Source organism: Haliotis cracherodii, unplaced genomic scaffold (assembly GCF_022045235.1).
Source record: "Haliotis cracherodii isolate W230 unplaced genomic scaffold, xgHalCrac1.p SCAF_8, whole genome shotgun sequence".
Taxonomy (NCBI): Eukaryota; Metazoa; Mollusca; class Gastropoda; order Lepetellida; family Haliotidae; genus Haliotis; species Haliotis cracherodii.
Genome location: NW_027266341.1, coordinates 7,692,045 through 7,710,263, shown reverse-complemented (window position 1 = coordinate 7,710,263; position 18,219 = coordinate 7,692,045). Strand labels below are relative to the sequence as shown.

Below are 18,219 nucleotides of genomic sequence, written 5' to 3'. Positions count from 1 at the left end.
TGTATCGGGTATGAATAGTTGATTCGTCTAGTTATACATTTTGCGATTCTTACCCGATCAAATGATTCCAGCAGATAGTTAAACAAATCATTTTATTATATACATGTATTGTCAATTGGAGTAGATACTTACATCACTGTGTCACAGAACGCAGAACTGATAACATCCAAACATGTAATTAGTACACAGAGAATCATTGCCTGTATATTCCTGCTAAAACAAAGAGCAACCATGTATGCTGTGTATACGGTGCAACTGTGTGTCCACATGCACAGTCCCAGCTGGCTAACGTCACATCTCCCATGAAGTCAGCTCCATTTTTCAAGCATTATTTCATTTCCGAAGACATTTTGAATGAAAGGAATAAGATAGAAATTCGTTTTATAATAATATTTACCAAACCTACATGTATTTTACCAAATTAAAAAACGTATACACCCGTTCTACATTTCGTTGCAATGGACCTGGACCATTCAACTCGCTCGCGAAGGTCGTAGGTCGTATAGGACTTTCAAGTAAATACGTTTACAGTGAACATGTGCATACATAACTCTCAACTGCATAATAGATACTCATGATAACAATTATTCTCGTTCCTACATATCTAAATCTGCAAGATGACAGGCACAATCCTTCCTTGTACAATACATTATCATTATTTTGTTCTCGTTCAATCTATTGTACTTTGAAGTCAGTGTAAAGTTGCCAGAAGTAATGGCGTGGTATCATGAAGGAAATTATAATATGAATAGTGAAAAACAGTCACCATATGGGATGTACATGTATAACTTGTCTTTCAACGCCACGCTTGTGCCGACGCCCGGGGGAGATAAAACTAACTGGTCCCATAAAAGGGACAATCAGTTTTGCAGATACTTCACAGTAGCTACGCGCAGTGTTTGCGTAGCTACGAAGAAATTTTACAAACATTCTGCGTAGTCCCCGCGTAGCTACGCAAAATATTTTACAAACATTCGGCGTAGTCCCAGCTCAGATTTTGCGAAATGTAGTAAAAAAAACCTTGAGTCGTAGTGTAGTACTACGTTATCACTGCTACTTTATTTAATGATACTCTGTGACAACAGTTAAGATTCTTCGTTGATGCATGGTCATTTCTGAAAATAGGCAATTCAATTCAACTTTTATCAGGTGCATATAAAAATGTTCACTTTATTCATGGGCGGCAACACAACTTGATTCGGTTAAACACAATGTACCAGTTGACATCATGCTAATGCTGTACTATTGTTTGAGCAATGCTAGAGGGTATGCTATGGTTACATGCATGTTTCGGGGTTTGTTTTCCTCTTGCTTATTTTCTGCCCATTATTCTTCAGCACACAACACGCAGCACACACTCATAGAAACGAGTTGCAACATACGAGGGGAGTTCAATAAGTTTTGCAACTTCAATATCAGACCAAGTCGCAGAATATCTTTTGCACTTTTATTTTTCAATATAATCTCCATTCACCTCAATACACTTATTCCATTTGTCCTTCAAGCTTTTAATACCACTTTTATAGAAATCCGCAGATTGGCCCTCTAAGCACGCCTCTGTGGCAGCCTTTATGTCCTCGTCATCCTGGAAGCGTCTTCCACGTAGGGTATATTTCATTTGCCGGAACAGAAAATAATCACTGGGGACTTAGTCTGGGCTGTAGGGTGGATGATTTAACTCTCCGAATCCACATTCACATAGATGGATTCATGGATTTGTTTTGCTTTGCATACCTCCTTGGTAAGGAACTTTATTATGAGAGAATCCATGATTGTGACCACCCTTAGGTGAATGAAGCCATCACATCTAACTTATTGTTGTGACTGGAGCTTGTTATGACACATGTCAACCTGATGTTATGACTAGTGTCACACCTGCCACAAGCTGACATTGTTTGTGTAAACACAAATGCCCAAGTTGCAAAACTTATTATTTGTAACCTCGTATTAGTAACCTCAAAAAATCAAAAATAAAAGCGACAAAAACTATTCCTATAATCATAAGAAATATTTACAGAGGCAGAGTCCATTTTACGATTCCGACTATATCATAAACATGTGGGTATGAAACACCACTGTGTGATGATACCAGGCGTATCCTGCCCAACCTGTGGCATCCGTCACAAACACATGTAAAGGCAAGTCAACTGTTCACGCGAAAAACAACGGAAACATAATTATGGACCAATCCAATGTCCTCCGCATGTCCTCCATAAAATGTTTTGGAGCTTTACCAAGGTCTTGAATGGTGTGTAACCCTGATCAAACAACCGTTGAGAAGGAATCGTATGGCGCTCTCTGTCATCTTCATGGAAAGAACATGCTCGATTGTACCCCAGAGTTGTGAAATGTAGACACCAAAGTGTGGAGCTGCTGGACGTAAACGGAAAGGCGACAACGTACTGGAACGTTGAAGTCACCCCTCTTGTCAAACAGTCTTGTGAATGGTGTTTTGTCACTCTGAATCTTATGAAACAGATTGGGCGGTTTCACTGATTTCTTTTATTTCTAGTTCAGGTGGGTAAATCAGTGTAAGGAGTTTGGCTCTTTGGCTGTTATTGAAATATCATGAAGTATTTACGTCCTGCTTTGGAGACGATCCTTCTCTTAGTCCGGATTAAGCGAGACACCTGCATGCTTGATTTCGCGAAATTTTCGCGCGACGTTTAACATTTTTCAAACGGGTTTCATTCAGTAGATCTCCTTTCAGGTTCCCTCTTTATGAGCATAGTTCTACATGTTCCAATAACAACAGGGCATACAGGTGTGGAGTAGTGCCATTTACCGGGCGTGTTGGATCCAAGCGTGTCGCGCTAGCGCTATATCGCGGTGATGGATCTGTTTGTTGCCTGCGCTGCTGCACCCAGTGTGCCGCTGCACCCAATGTACCGCATTGTTGCCTAGTTGCAGTGCACTTCAACGGGTGCACCTTTTAGATCCAATTTGAGCTGTAGGTGCTGGATCGCCAGTGCGAGTGCATTCGAGCGTGACCAACTGTAACGGTACAGCGAGTCAGCGGCAGCGCTATAGCGCAGTAATGGAACTGTTGGTAGCGGGCAAAGCAGCCCCCCGAAACTGGATTGTAACCGTTACCGTGGCTCACGCTCGAATGCAACAAATGAAGCACTAACAACAAATAAAGCATTACCACCATCAATCATAACAGTTTAACACAAGAAGAACCACCAACAACAAATCAGCACCACTAACAGCACAACCACTAACACAACAGCATAAACAACAACACCCCGTTCCACCAACAGCACAAAGAACAGCAACAAAACAATATCAATAAAAACAGCACCACATTCCACCAACACAACAGTACCACTCGTCTGTCTCCCAGACGCTTGAGAACAAATTAAACAAGAAGTCCAACTCAAGTTTAGATTGATTTGGCAAGTCTAGATTGTTCTGGGCTCCATTTGGATTTTTTATTTATTTTGAAGATAGATATTTTTGAATAAGACAACTTTATTTCTGGGACTGAATACAACAACAAAAATAACACAACGGCATCAACAACAACACTATAATCACTAATACAACTGCAACAACAAAACTAAACGCATAACGCAACCAACACCATCAACAACAGCACCAACATCCAGCAGCAGCAACAGCAGCAAGAACAGCAACCACCAACAACAACAGCACCAACATCAAGCAGCAGCAAGAACAGCAAAACCAACAACAACAACCAACAACAACAACAGCACATGCATCCAGCACCACCAACAGCAAGTTAGGCAAAACCAACAACAGCAACCAACAACAACAACAGCACATGCATCCAGCACCACCAACAGCAAGTTAGGCAAAACCAACAACACCTAATATAATAACACAAAGTGAAAATAAGATAAATAATAAAACCTGAATATATACCAATGATTGCACCCGTGAAGATCCGAATCAGACAAGGTCTTCAGCAACCCATGTCCGCTGTAAAAGCCAACTAAGCTTGTCGTAATAGGCGATTAACGTTATCGGGTGGTCTGGTTGATGTATGTCATCGTATCCCAATTGCGTAAATCGATGCTCATGATGTCAATCACTGGATTGTGTGGACACGACTCGATTATTTACAGGCCGCTATTATATATCTGGAACATTGCGGCATTAAACTATAAACACACACATAAACAAACCAACCAATGATTGATGGCATGAGCAAGTCACAAGGCAAACATATCGTACACTTGCTGATACAACGAATAATATACAGACCTTCCAAAGTTCTATAATGCCTCATAACAGCTTGAAAACGTCAATGAATGAGCATATCAAATCCAAAATAATTGCACTTGTGACATATACTACATCCATAAACTATTAAATTAGTTTTGCTTCTTTCACGCGGATGATAAAGTCATAGTGATGTTCTCGAGCACAATACCTGGCTTGAGTATGCACAACAGCGCATGATGCTTGCTTGACAAAGTTTCAAACTCCAACAAACAAGACTGAAACGGGATTGTTTAATATGCATGTGATCTGTGCTGCAGCATATGGTTCAGTGAAATAGGAATATGTAAACGTGGTTCAATGCTTCGTTTATCGTTCATGTTTGTCAGAATTGTAAATTGTGTTTAATATTTAACAGTTGACTAAAATAAGATAATGCCAATTCAAATAGTATTTTTAGTTACGTCACAAGAAGAACAGTAATTGTAAATTTGAATTTTAAGCACCATACTTAAAGTCTTCAGAGTAAGGTTTGTATCTTTTGCAAGTGAATAAAAACATGTGCCGTATGAAGAAACTATCGCTCAGACTGTCAAGGGGTTCATAAATTGTAATAAACTATAATCTGTAATCGTGGTAATACATGTCGTAAGAGGCGACTAACGGAATCGGGTGGAATTGGTTGATTCATGTCATCGTATCCAAATTGCGTGGATCGATGCTTATGATGTGAATTGTTGGATTGTCTGATCTAGAAACGATTATTTACAGACCGCTATTATATAGCTGGAATATTGCGGCGTTAAACTACAAACACACAAATACACAAACCAACCAATGATTGATGGCATGAGCAAGTCACAGTGCAAATATATCGTACCCTTGCTGATACAACGAGTGATATACAGACCTTCCAAAGTTCTATAATGCCTCATATCAGCTTGAAAACGTCAACGCCAAAGAATAATCAGTCTCCACCATCTACCGAAACAGATTTTCTTTGTAGAAAAAATATTTCTCAAGGAACCAGTTCACAGGTTTTCAAATAAGACAGATACTACAAGAGTTCATACAATGTTATGTCAACCAATCCGACTCTGAACGCGCATGCCAGTAACCCAAATGAATTTGAATATACGCAAGATGCATATCAGATGAGCTTTGTGGCGTGACCTACATAGGCGGGTCTATTGGCAACTGTCATACAAACCACCACCTTCATACCTGCTACACAGCCTTGTACGCGGCGGTTAAGTGTCTACTGAGTTCAAGATGGTTGCAGTAATTTTCAACTGGGTGGACATTTTAGTCCTAATTATATATTTCCTGTTTGTGCTTGCAGTCAGTTTGATGGTAAGTACATAGAAAAGCATTTTCTAACCCGTTTCTACTCTGGATTTGACTTGGTCCCAAATTGATGTGTTTCGGACGAGGCGCGTTATGGGATTGTGTCGTCATGCTCGATAACTTGGTTGAAGCGTATCAACGCATGCAGCTAACATATATTTGGAATTGTCACCGGGTCGTAAACATATTTTAGTTCTGTGTTTATTCCCCTCTATTTAACCAAGCCGAGGATATTCATTCGTTGGAGTGTTGAGTGGCGGTGGGGTAGCCTAGTGGTTAAAGCGTTCGTTCTCCACGCCGAAAACCCGGGTTCGATTCCCCGCATGGGTACAATGTGTAAATGTGTGAACCTAAGTTCTGGTGTCCCTCAACGTGATATTGCTGGAATATTGCTAAAGCGGCGTAAAACCACACTCACTCACTTACTATTATCTCTCAGTGTATTTTTTATCGTATTTATTGTCATCTATAACTCACATACTCGTATGCACGTATGCTCCATATATCATTTACATTTGTGTCTTGCCATATCAGTTATCAGGTAAGGTCTTTGATAGGCATTTAGAAGTTGGAAGTTGTGAAAACATAAAGACTTTTATTTTTAACTTTTATCATGCGCCTACAGAAAATATTCACTGTATTCATGGGCGTCAACCCGAACTTGATTCGGTTATAACATAATGCACCAGTTCACATCATGATAATACTGTAATATTGTTTGAGCAATATTGGAGGGTATGCTGTGGTTACATGCATGTTTCGGGGTTTGTTTTCTTCTTGCTTATTTTCTGCTCATCATTTTTCTGACACACAATACTCACCCACTACAGCACGCAGCACATAGTCATAGAAGCGAGTTGTAACATATCAGTAACCTTAAAAGAAAGAAAGAAATAAAAGCGACAAACACCAATATCAAATTGTGATGACACAAGGTATTCGTGAAAAGGTGAGCGTATCCTGCTCCAACGGTGGCACCCGTCACAAACACATATTAAGGCAACTTGAAGTCAATTGTTCACGCAAAAACACACGGAAACATAACAGTCAAAATAGGGTATTAGTGCGGACGTCATTCTTGTCACTGATGCTTCACGTTTGGAAATGTCCTCCATGTGTCCACCGTAAAATGTTTTGAAGCTTTGCCAAGGTCTTGAATGTTGTGTAACCCTGATCAAACAACTTTTGAGAAAGAATCGTATGGCGCTCTCTGTCATCTTCATGGAAAGAACATGCTCGATTGTACCTCAGAGTTGTAAAATGTAGACACCAAAGTGTGGAGCTGCTGGATTATTGCTGGACGTAAAGGGAAAGGTGACTACTGGAAACTTGAAGTCACCCCTCTTGTCAAACAATCTTGTAAATAGTTTTTTGTCACTCTGAATCTTATGAAACAGATTGGGAGGTTTCACGGATTTCTTATATTTCTAGTTATTGAACGACAACAGGTCATCGATATACCTGAAGCTAAAGCTAAACGCCTTAGCCAAATTTCATTATTTTGATTTTGCAAATATGAGCAGAAATTCTGATTCATATGCTCAAAGAAACGGATCAGCGAAAAGATGATCACAGTTGGTGCCCAAAGGCATGCCTACATCTTGCAAAAATATTTTATCTCAAAATTTCACATAGATGTTATCAATGAGGCAGTCCAGCATGTCATACTTGTTCATCTCGGTATACTCGAGATGACATATGCTTTAAATTTTCACAAGTTGTACTGAACCTTTGAAGATGGCGTAACTATATTAATGGTCATCACCTGTTTTATGTCACTACATGTACACGAAAAGACATTTCCTTGATTGAACCTACCCCATGCAAATAGGTATGTTTTAATATCCTGATCAACACGCTAAAATAGTGATCAAGTTTGGATTAATGCCGGTAACTTAGTCGTGTCATCCAAGCTCAATGAGGAAGGAAGGTTCATTTTCCTCTTTACCTCGCTATGGTATAAACAAAGGATGGCTACGAAGGAGAATCCGATATTCGAACCCGCAACAAGACCCGCGATGTTTTTTCGCAATACATGTCTTGTTATTTGTCATCAGATGGAGCTTATTCTGAACACCCGGTGTCAATGTAATTCCACCATGACCCGAGGCTGTAGGTTCCTGAATATGTCACTTTCAGTTCGTTTCATTGTATTTCCTTTTCTTGCGTTGAAATAGAACTGTGAAAAAAACCTGACTTGGCTTTGACGATACGGTCAAGGCATGTGTCATGTGAGGTACTTGCACAGATTAAAACACACATACGCACGCACGCACGCACGCACGCACGCACGCACGCACAGAAGCAAACACAAAATATATATCATTCTATCAAATATTGTAGACTTTATAATAGTCACTGTTTAAGCTAGTCAATGTTTTGGTAATATTGGAATCGAAGGGTTAGTCGTGCCATGACAGTCAACAAATATAAAGTAAAGGCTTTGTTGCACGTGTGTGGAGAGGTTTTTTTATACATAGGCTTTCAATGCATTTCATTATCTTCATCTGATAAATATCCATTTACTGGCGTGGTCTCAGAGAAGGGGTGCCTGTTCGGAGAGCGGAAGATCGGGGTTCGATCATACCGAAAATATCATACGTTAAAATATGGTACTTGTTGTTATCCTGTATGAAGCTCGGCATTACGGGAATGCATTAACTGGTTGCTCGGAGTCAGTATGGTGTGTCTGAGCGACGTATCCATATTAAACTGGAGCATGGTATCTCGGTGGACGAGAACTATAGAACTGGCAAGTCCGGCCACGTATACGCAGCGGTGCGCACGTGCACGCACTTGCTAAACATTGTCATTACCTTGAACGTGATCTGTTTGCATTTCATTCAAACTATGCAGGGAATGATTTAACATTTCTACAGTGAACATCTTAGAGATCGATGCAATGCATCCACTTGGGTTTTCCTCTCTTCACTGTCCTTAAACTCTTTTAGCTGGTACATGCTGTTATCTAGTTCAGTCTAATCATAGTGAGTGAGTCAAAGTTCTTTACCGGTGCTGTCACTATATCGGGGCCTGTTAATAATCAAGTCTGGACACCACAGAGTTACGGTTTCACACACGATAACGCATCGGCTTTGCGATTCATACATTAATGAACACACAGGGTTACTCCTGCGAAGGCAGAAGGCGACCTTTTAAACATTTAATGCAACAACATGTATTTCATTTCACTATGGCGAACGTTCAGCGAGTTGAATACATAACTTCACAGCGTAGTCGTCAACAGGTCCTACATGATGGCTTTCGCTATCGTTTGAACGTCCGGCATCAACTGGCTGTCCATTGGAAGTGTGCCTTTGGTGGATGAAAAGGTCGACTAACTACCATTGGAGACCATTGGAGATCATGTCTCCTCAAGTCAGACGTCAGTTCCTGTGTGTCGATGCCGGAGAAGTAAACAAGATACTGTTTGCCACAACAGAGATGCTGGACATTCTTTCGGACTCTGACACTATCTACATGGATGGTACCTTCTACACATGCTTATTGCTCCAGGCTTTAGAAGTTTATGGCTTCAGGTTTATGTGATCCTCTACTTAATGCATGACTAGGTGCATCCTGTTGCCCATTGCTTGCTTCTAGTCCAGAGCCACATATGCCAGACTATTCCAGCACCTTGCCACTGGAAGGAAGACATCACTTCAGTCCCTTGATGCCGCCGGCCATGTTTTGAAGTTTAAATGGCTTTGTGTATCACCATCACTACCATCACATTGTGCTGACATACTGCTTCTTGTATATATATCCACCTGTATAAAGTAAACTTGTATATACCGCAAGCCATCGATACCATGTTGTCACTTCCTACCGAGAACCACACGTCGACCCCTTGCATATACGAGTATGCAAATAAACATTTATCATCGTTACGTCGTTGTTAACGTCACAGTATTGAGTGGCACCAGAGTGGTAGACATACTCTCAAAGTTGGCAGACACGTCGTCATATGACTGAGATATTGTACAAAGCTGAGTGAACCACAACTCATTCAGCCACTCACTCTCTCACCTGAAGAAGTTTATGTTCAAAGTTTCTCGGGCGCATGCGTTTATAACCATTTTTGACATAATAATTGTTGGCTTTGGTAAATTTCAAAATTAGCGTTAATGACATCATCAATCTACCCATGTAGATCCGGGGCATATTACGTCTTCAGCAACCCATGCTTGCCGTAAAAGGCGACTAACGGGATCGGGTGGTCAGACTCGCTGACTTAGATGATGCATGTCCCAGTTTCGTGGATCGATGCTCATGATGTCAATCACTGGATTATCTGTTCCAGACTCGATTATTTACCAAGCGCCGTCATATAGCTGGAAAAAATTGCTGAGTGCGGCGTTAAACAACAAACAAACAAAACACCATCAATCCATATAGCGCTTTGTAGAGAGTTCAACATTGTCCATCCTGACATTATCTGGAGTTAATTATATATTCTGTTGTATATTTTCTTCTTTCAGTCTATGTGTCGCAAGAACAGGGAGAGCGTGAAGGGATACTTTTTGGCCGGAAGGACTATGGTTTGGTTTCCGGTAAGTAGACTAAGTGCACACATGTTGAAGTTCTGAGCACACATGGTGACGTTCTTCACACATACGATGACGTTCTACACAAAAATGATAACGTTCTACATGTACATGTAAAGACACAGTTAAATATAAGTTATATCCGTTTGCTCAAATCAACATGTAGGTTGACATCTAACCAAACTGACACAGGGTAAATATACGTGCACACACACACCCATACACATTTTCATCCACCATAAGAACTGAAACCCACATTTTGCAGATTTTAAGGCAGTACTAAAGATCGTTATAATTTAGCCATGGCAGATTAACAATAGTTATATGAAAAAAGCGGATGTTCTTTAACTCTTTTTTAACAGTATCTGTCCACAGAGCCACGACAAACTCATGTCAAAACAAACTGGTCAACGCTAACAACGCTTCCAGTGGTTGAGAAAATGTCAAAATTGGAGTTTCAATATGAATTTAATTTAAACTGACATATTGAGGGCAACAGTTTTGATCATACATGTAGTCCATGAGAGTTATCAGAAGCTGAGCATTGAAATGAGAAACACAGACAATGATATGAATGGCTTAATATATGATGTTACATTTTATCTTATTGGTGGTTGATGAAAGGTCGCTGATATTGGGATGTATTTTGCACGACAATACAGCGAAACGTTGAACACATTAAAAACTTATGATGCATATCATGTGCAGGAGTGACGTATAGTTCCCATTACACACACACAACACGCAACACACACACACATCAGGACTATTAAATATATGTTTGAAGTACCTATTGTTTCTGATACCTGGATATTTAAGGGTTGGATAAGTGCAAAAAATGATTCGTAACATGAATCTTGAACACGATTAACTGGAACATTTTCCAAAAATGCATGTCCTCAGAAAATCTTGGAATGGTTATTGTGCTATACACGGTGTCAAGAACAAGGGGAGAAATTAGCAGTTGAAAAGAAAATCAAGTTATGATATCCGTACGCAACGGGAAATTCGTTCATTTGTACCAGACTGGATGATAGATGTTGGGGAGGCAAATGGGTGGACATGAAAACCTTTCATAATTGATTTGATCTGACGATGAGAAACACATGAAACAAGATAACTTTGAGCCAGAGGATCAACAACGCGCAAATAATTTTTGTAGCATTCCTACCTATTTTGTCATAAAGTGCACGTGTGTAACCCGGAAGATAAAACAAATTGTTATTTGCATGTGGTACATGTACCTTCAAAATCAGGAATATTAATCATGCACAATTCAGTTTGATATTTATGCAATATAAAAGTAGAAAACAAACATTATGAAAACAAAACTAGTAATATGTTTTTACAACAATACCTTCCTGATACATTTGTTTTTGTTTTTTAAGGAACAGTGGGTATTATGTTGACACAGTCATAGTGGTATACATGATACTGTTGACATTGGTATATCTACAGTGGTAAAGTTATTAATGTTTGTTCATAATTAATCTTTTCGAAGTAATAGCTACAATGTTATAATTTTATTATATAATGGAATAGATATGTGAAGACATGCAGATATTTTTTAAATTGAAACCCACAACGCCTGTTAGTGCGTTCTTTATTTTCAATTATAAACCTTTGAGAGTTACCTCCCAAATGGAAATATGCTTACTCCTGTAGCCTGACTCATCAATTATTTACACTGTCCGAAAGTGCTTATGTCGGTACACGGAAACTGGTTTAATGTTTCCCACACAGCGATATGCCTGTCCCCCTGCCTCTCAATAGGCAGACCCTCTTTCACCGTAGCGAAATGCTGTATGGGGAAATAGTTCGGACAGAGCTAGACTGGTATCCTGCCCTTCGCCTCCTTGCCTTTGCAGGCTAGAAGCGCAAGCGCTCGACGACAGGTAAACCAGTCTAGGACAGGTCATGTCTCCCTCTTAAGATTGTTGCCGAATATCATAAAGATGTTTTAGTGATAATTTACAGTTAGGAATGTTTTTATAAACATTATCATAGTGAGTGAAAATGAGTGAGTATGGTTTTACGCCGCTTTTAGAAATATTCCAGCAATATCACGTCGGGGGACACCAGAAATGGGCTTCACACATTGTACTAATGTCGGAAATCGAAACCGGGTCTTCGGAGTGACGAGCGAACGCTTTAACCACTAGGCTACCCGACCGCCCCAAACATTTTCATAACTATTCATATATATGTATGGTATGTACTGATATTATCATACACATGTGAGACATGTAATTTTCTCACTCCCATCACAAATAAGGCAATAATTCAGATATTATGAATATGCAACAGTGTACAACATAGCCTGAGGCTCGTCAGTACCAGCGGACCCCACAGTCACATAACGCATGGGTACATTTATAAGCATGACAACATATGCAAATATACATTCTCTATTTTATATAATTATATATATGAACATTTATCTCATGATAAATATGAACGACAGCGTTGACTTGATTATTGATCATCGTTTATTAATAGATAAATGTGCAAAATAATCTTCTTATAACAATAATATTGTAAACAGATTGGAGCTTCGTTGTTTGCAAGCAACATTGGGAGTGAGCATTTCGTTGGCCTAGCAGGGAGCGGAGCGGCCTCTGGCATAGCCGTTGTAGCATTTGAATGGGGGGTAAGTATTCAACCTACTGCTGATTCTGCAAACTCGTATTCAGGAGAAGCTATGATGTATGAATCTCTGTGAATACATGTAAATAAAAGCGAAAATAATCCAATATCATAAGAATAAAAATAAGCGTCATATACACGATTCCGACTATACCCTAAGCATGTGTTCATAAAACACTACCAAATAGTGAAATTAACATGATTCAACAGAACGGAGACACATGGACAGTCAAAATAAATATGATACGTGGTTGTTATATTTATTCCAACCAGGTAGGATACACGAATGCACACATACATATTCATTACGAAGGCAATTAGCTAAAAATTGCCACGTTCTGTATGTGTGTGTGTGTGTGTGTGTGTGTGTGTGTGTGTGTGTGGTTGCATGTGCTTGCGTGTGTGGTTGCGTTGCGTGTGTGTCGGAGGGTGTGTGTGGGAGCGGTACATGTGTGTGTGTGTGTGTGTGTGTGTGTGTGTGTGTGTGTGTGTGTGTGTGTGTGTGTGTGTGTGTGTGTGGTTGCATGTGCTTGCGTGTGTGGTTGCGTTGCGTGTGTGTCGGAGGGTGTGTGTGGGAGCGGTACATGTGTGTGTGTGCGCGCGTAACGCTGTTATTATTGATATTTCTATACATCCAGGGTGTGCATTCGTTCAAATATCCACTGAACCTATGCCTTTTATATTCTCGCATTTCAATGCTTGTGAAGGTCGTCTCCTCGATCCAATTTGACACACTCTCCGACAACGTGTTTACTGTTGTGATTTCAGGCTGTTCTGCTTCTCTTGCTTCTCGGGTGGGTCTTCTTACCGATCTATCTCTCCACCGGGGTAAGCAAACATGCTCACCCTCAATATTCATGTTTTTGTGAAACGTCGTTTAAGGGTGTTTGTATATAGCTTGATGTTTGACAAGTCAAATTATAGCCCATGTGAACACGTGTTGGAACAACGTATGCCTTTGTACAAAATGTTCGTAGGTATCAAAAACCTATCTTGGATAATAACAGAACGTATATAACACGTCCCATGTTATTCTGGAAACCCGTCTGTCCAGAAACTGTGGCCAGTCTCTGACAAAGTTATTTACAAAATTCAACATTCTATTTTCATGGGTAGGTACTAAGGAAGAAGACATTAAAATAAAATGTATCGAAAACTATGTCGCCCATAGGCGAGAATAAACTGACGTCCAAAAGAAACTTTACCAACTGAAAATATAAATTTCAGACAAAGTATAAATTATTTTTTGATGAAGTCTATCTAAAACACATAACCTAAATACAACAATAGTGTATGCAGAAAATGTTAATCTTCTGTTCCATATTTGCGAGATAACACGCGAAAAAGTGAAAAACACGTGCACCACGGACAACTGCAAATGCACGTGCGGGTAAGGGTATAAAACGATTGAAACGGCAAGTCAGACATCCACAGTGATAAAAAAAACACAAAAGAAATGCCACGACTCACAGTCGAACAACGTGAAAGAGCCTTGGGTATGGTACAGATGGGAGCCACCCACGCCCATATTGCACGAACCTTCGGTTGCTCCCGTGTTGCCGTTACCAACTTGATGCAACGTTACAGACAGACAGGGCGGACCGCTGACAGGCCAAGAACAGGCAGACCCAGGGTGACCACGCCCCATGATGACCGGTACTTGCGTACCTTGCACCTCCGAAATCGCTTCCTGACAGTGACGTCATCGGTGACAAATGCCTTAGGTCACAGGGTTAGTCGACAGACAGTGGCCAGGAGACTCAGGGCTCATGGAATCAGGGCTTTTAGACCATACAGAGGACAGCTATTGACAGTGCAACATCGTCGCCTGCGATTGCGATGTGCCCGGACTGTACGACGTTGGCAACGACGTGACTGGCAGGGGATGGCTTCACTGAGGAAAGTCGATTCTGTATGTTTAGGGCTGATGGAAGACAACGTGTTTACCGCCGAAGGGGTGAACGAACGGCGGCGTGTTGCGTGCAGGAGGTCGTACCATATGGTGGAGGGAGTGTCATGGTGTGGGGAGGGATCTGTGGGCAGGAGAGGACTCCGCTGGTCATCGTTGACGGAAACTTGACAGCTCAGCGTTACATGGATAACATTCTTCGTCCAGTTGTCCTACCATTTCTCCATTTGGTGTCATTTATTAGCATGACAACGCTAGAGCCCATACAGCCAGAATTGTCACTAACTTCCTCACAGCCAACAACGTCAACGTCCTGCCGTGGCCTGCACGCTCACCCGACATGTCCCCCATAGAACACCTCTGGGACTTGATGGATCGTCGTGTTCAACAACGACCGCACTCTCCAGCCAACCGGCAAGAACTGATCTTGGCCCTCCAAGAAGAATGGCGTCAAATCCCACGTGACCTCATCAGACGACTGACTTTTTCTGTGCGTCGAAGAGTTGTTGCGTGTATTGAGGCATTTGGTGGTCACACACGCTACTAATGACTTGTTATTGAACGTGAGCGATTGTTTATGCACTCTGCCTATTGTCCATGATTCTGAAAGCTCGAGTTTTGTACCACACCCAACTTTGGGGGGCTCTGACGCCATTCTCGGTCGCGGTATGATTGTCATTTTCAGTGTTGATTATGTTGATATATTGATCTTCGCAATACACTTTACTTCATGCATGTATGTTTTGTTGTTTTTAAGCAAGAGTCATTTCAAACTCTGGTAAAGTTTCTTTTGGACGTCAGTATATTTTCCTGCGACGGGTCTTGTTACCGACCTATCTCTCGACCGGGGTAAGTATATATACACACCGTCAATATTCATGTAATACGTCATCTGAAGATGTTTGCAAAGACATCAAAGTGTGTCTACAAGTATCATGTCACATATTTCAACTCGTTTTAACCTAATTCTACTTTTTATAGCGTTATTAAAATATCTCGCTTGTGGGCGAAAACAATTTGGCCCGTAAGCGAACAAAGATGCATTTGTTCAAGTTTAATGCTTTTGGGTTTTTTTTCAAATACATAAAGGTGTGTCTACAAGTATCATAACACATTTTTACTGAATTCAGTTAATTAATAACCTTATTTAAATATTGGCCCATGTTTATGCAAAAATGGGGGCACGGGTGGCCCAGTTGTCTAAGGCACGGCCATTCGCTGTGCAGAGATGCGTCCCTAGGGCACGCCAGAAACCTATGATTGTGGGTTTGAATCCCGGTTCGCCCCGATTATGTTTCTAGGTTTGTCCTCGTGGGTTTCACCGAAGTGGTAAACGTCTGAGACCTGCATCACTTCGGGCTTTCCTCACACATTAAGCTGACACGGCCTCACTCACTCATAACAGAAAAAAACACAAATGTGTAACTTAATGTAATTCTACTTATTTGTAGTGGTATTAATACATTTCGCCCATGGGTTAAACATTTTAAATATTAGTATCATCACTCTACAGACCGCTTATGTGGTCTGGCTGATTGAGCGTTTGCCAGGAGAGCGGAAGGTCAATGGTTCGATTCCCGGTTATCGATCATTTCAAGTCAATTGAAAGTCGATTTTTAGTTTGGTTTTATATGTTAATCATGAACGTCGACACACCCTTCATCAAGTGAACGTAGACACACTATTCATCAAGTGAATGCAGGCACACTATTCATCAAGTGAACGTGGACACTCTTCATCAAGTCAACGTAGACACACTCTTCATCAAGTCAACGTAGACAAACCCTCCATAAACTGCCCTTGATCCCAGCTGTGTTGATGATCAGTGCCAAGACTGCCTCCGTTGTGTAGTGGAGAGCGCGTCTGTCCGGGGAGCGAAAGGTCAATGGCTCGACCCGACGTGCTTGTCAAACAAAAATACTTTAAAACATGGTACTTGTTGTTACCCTGCCTGCCGCTCGGCATTATATGGATAAAACAGGACAGTTTAGTGGAGTATTCATGCTTGACTGCGGAATGCTATATGTATATCACTGGACTTGCACTATAGAACCGGCATGGTCCGAACTAAAGTATTCACGGAAATGAAAAAAACATGTTTTTCTCAATTTAAAAATCGACGCAAAGTGTTACATAGCTGTAAATACTAAATAACAAAACAACTAGAAAAGTACTAGTCTGGATTTGCTAGTTTGATCTCAGTGAACAATACAAAATGTACTTTACAGGAGGTAATTTGTCGGCACTTTCAACATAACAGACTATAGGCATTATGCACCTGTTCCCACCTGTCGTCAAGGTGTCATAGGTCACCTTGATCTACTTACACCTGGTTATGCCCTTTTTCACAATAGCCTGTTTTATTCACATTTTTACACACTTTTACGTGTAAAAAGGCATAAATACATTTGATACGCTGTATTTGTGCCACGGCCCAATTAGTACTAATTTAGTTGTTTGAATATTTACATATTTTGTATATTAACTGCATTTATTTAAGATTTGAGGTCGAAAGAACAGGGTTTTTTTCATTTCCGTGAGTACTGTAGTACAAGCAACCACACACACGTGCCTGCACGTCGCCATATACGTGCAAACATTCCGAACGCGGCGTTAAACCCCATTACTCCTCACTGCTATTTATCAATAAAATATTCTCTCAGATTCCCCTTCCAACCACCGTACCCGTGATATTTCTATAGTCTGCCCCGTGCAATGTCATAACTACTGGAATGCCTCCGTGGTCTCGTGGTCTCGCTATATAGGTGCAATAATCTTGGACGCGACGTTAAAGTCCATTTCACCCCACCTCATTACTACTGTGTAATTATTGTCACCAATGCACAGGCATGCCGTATACTCCGATTCCGCCATTACACATTGAATTGATTTGAATGTAAATCACTGCGGTCGTTAAAACACAGGACGAAAAGTGGTGATAATCAAACTTAAGCAAAAGCTTTGAAAATGATTCATGAATATCACTACTATATATCACAACATATGGCATTAACACATTCAACCAGATTGCATTTTGTCTGAATATAAACGACATTCCATAATCATAAGAGATTGATATCTTGATATATGTTACAATGCCTGTACAAGGCAACACCATAAAATAAAAAAGACATCAATCCCAGTGGTAGCAATCACAAAACATATTTGTACATTCGTGGTATTCATGGCTTCATATATATTTGTGTACAAAGATTACGCAAGTCTATACAAGATCAAACAAAATATGTATACTCGACCTGGCAATGTGTTATCCTTCACCAAAACAACATTTGGCGGTGTGAATATAAATCTTTTCAAACGTAGAAATTATTCACGTACATGTATCCAACACAATGTTTGTATACTGTTACATATCGATAAGCCACTCAATAGTGTTCTTCAGGCTTAGTACACAATGCTAAAAATGGATGCGCAGTTGAGCCAACAGAAAGCTAGTGTCGGTTGCAAGCTGCAGACGAATCTTTAAATAGTAGTGAATAAAGACATAGTGTTGACATTTACACGTCCGTCGTTCCAAACTTAACAAATAGCCTTAACACCACCTAAACAATGAACCTACAA

At 40.5% G+C, this 18,219-nt stretch overlaps 1 protein-coding gene across 1 annotated transcript in view; it reads left to right on the top strand.

The window, feature by feature from the left end:
• Positions 1–18,219, top strand: part of LOC139449873 (sodium/myo-inositol cotransporter 2-like) — a 57,267-nt gene that overhangs the window by 14,260 nt on the left and 24,788 nt on the right. Inside the window, exons 2-4 of the mRNA XM_071231441.1 lie at positions 10,017–10,088; positions 12,628–12,732; positions 13,497–13,556. Of these exons, the coding sequence (XP_071087542.1) occupies positions 10,017–10,088; positions 12,628–12,732; positions 13,497–13,556 (237 nt within the window). The remainder of the gene's footprint in view (positions 1–10,016; positions 10,089–12,627; positions 12,733–13,496; positions 13,557–18,219) is intronic.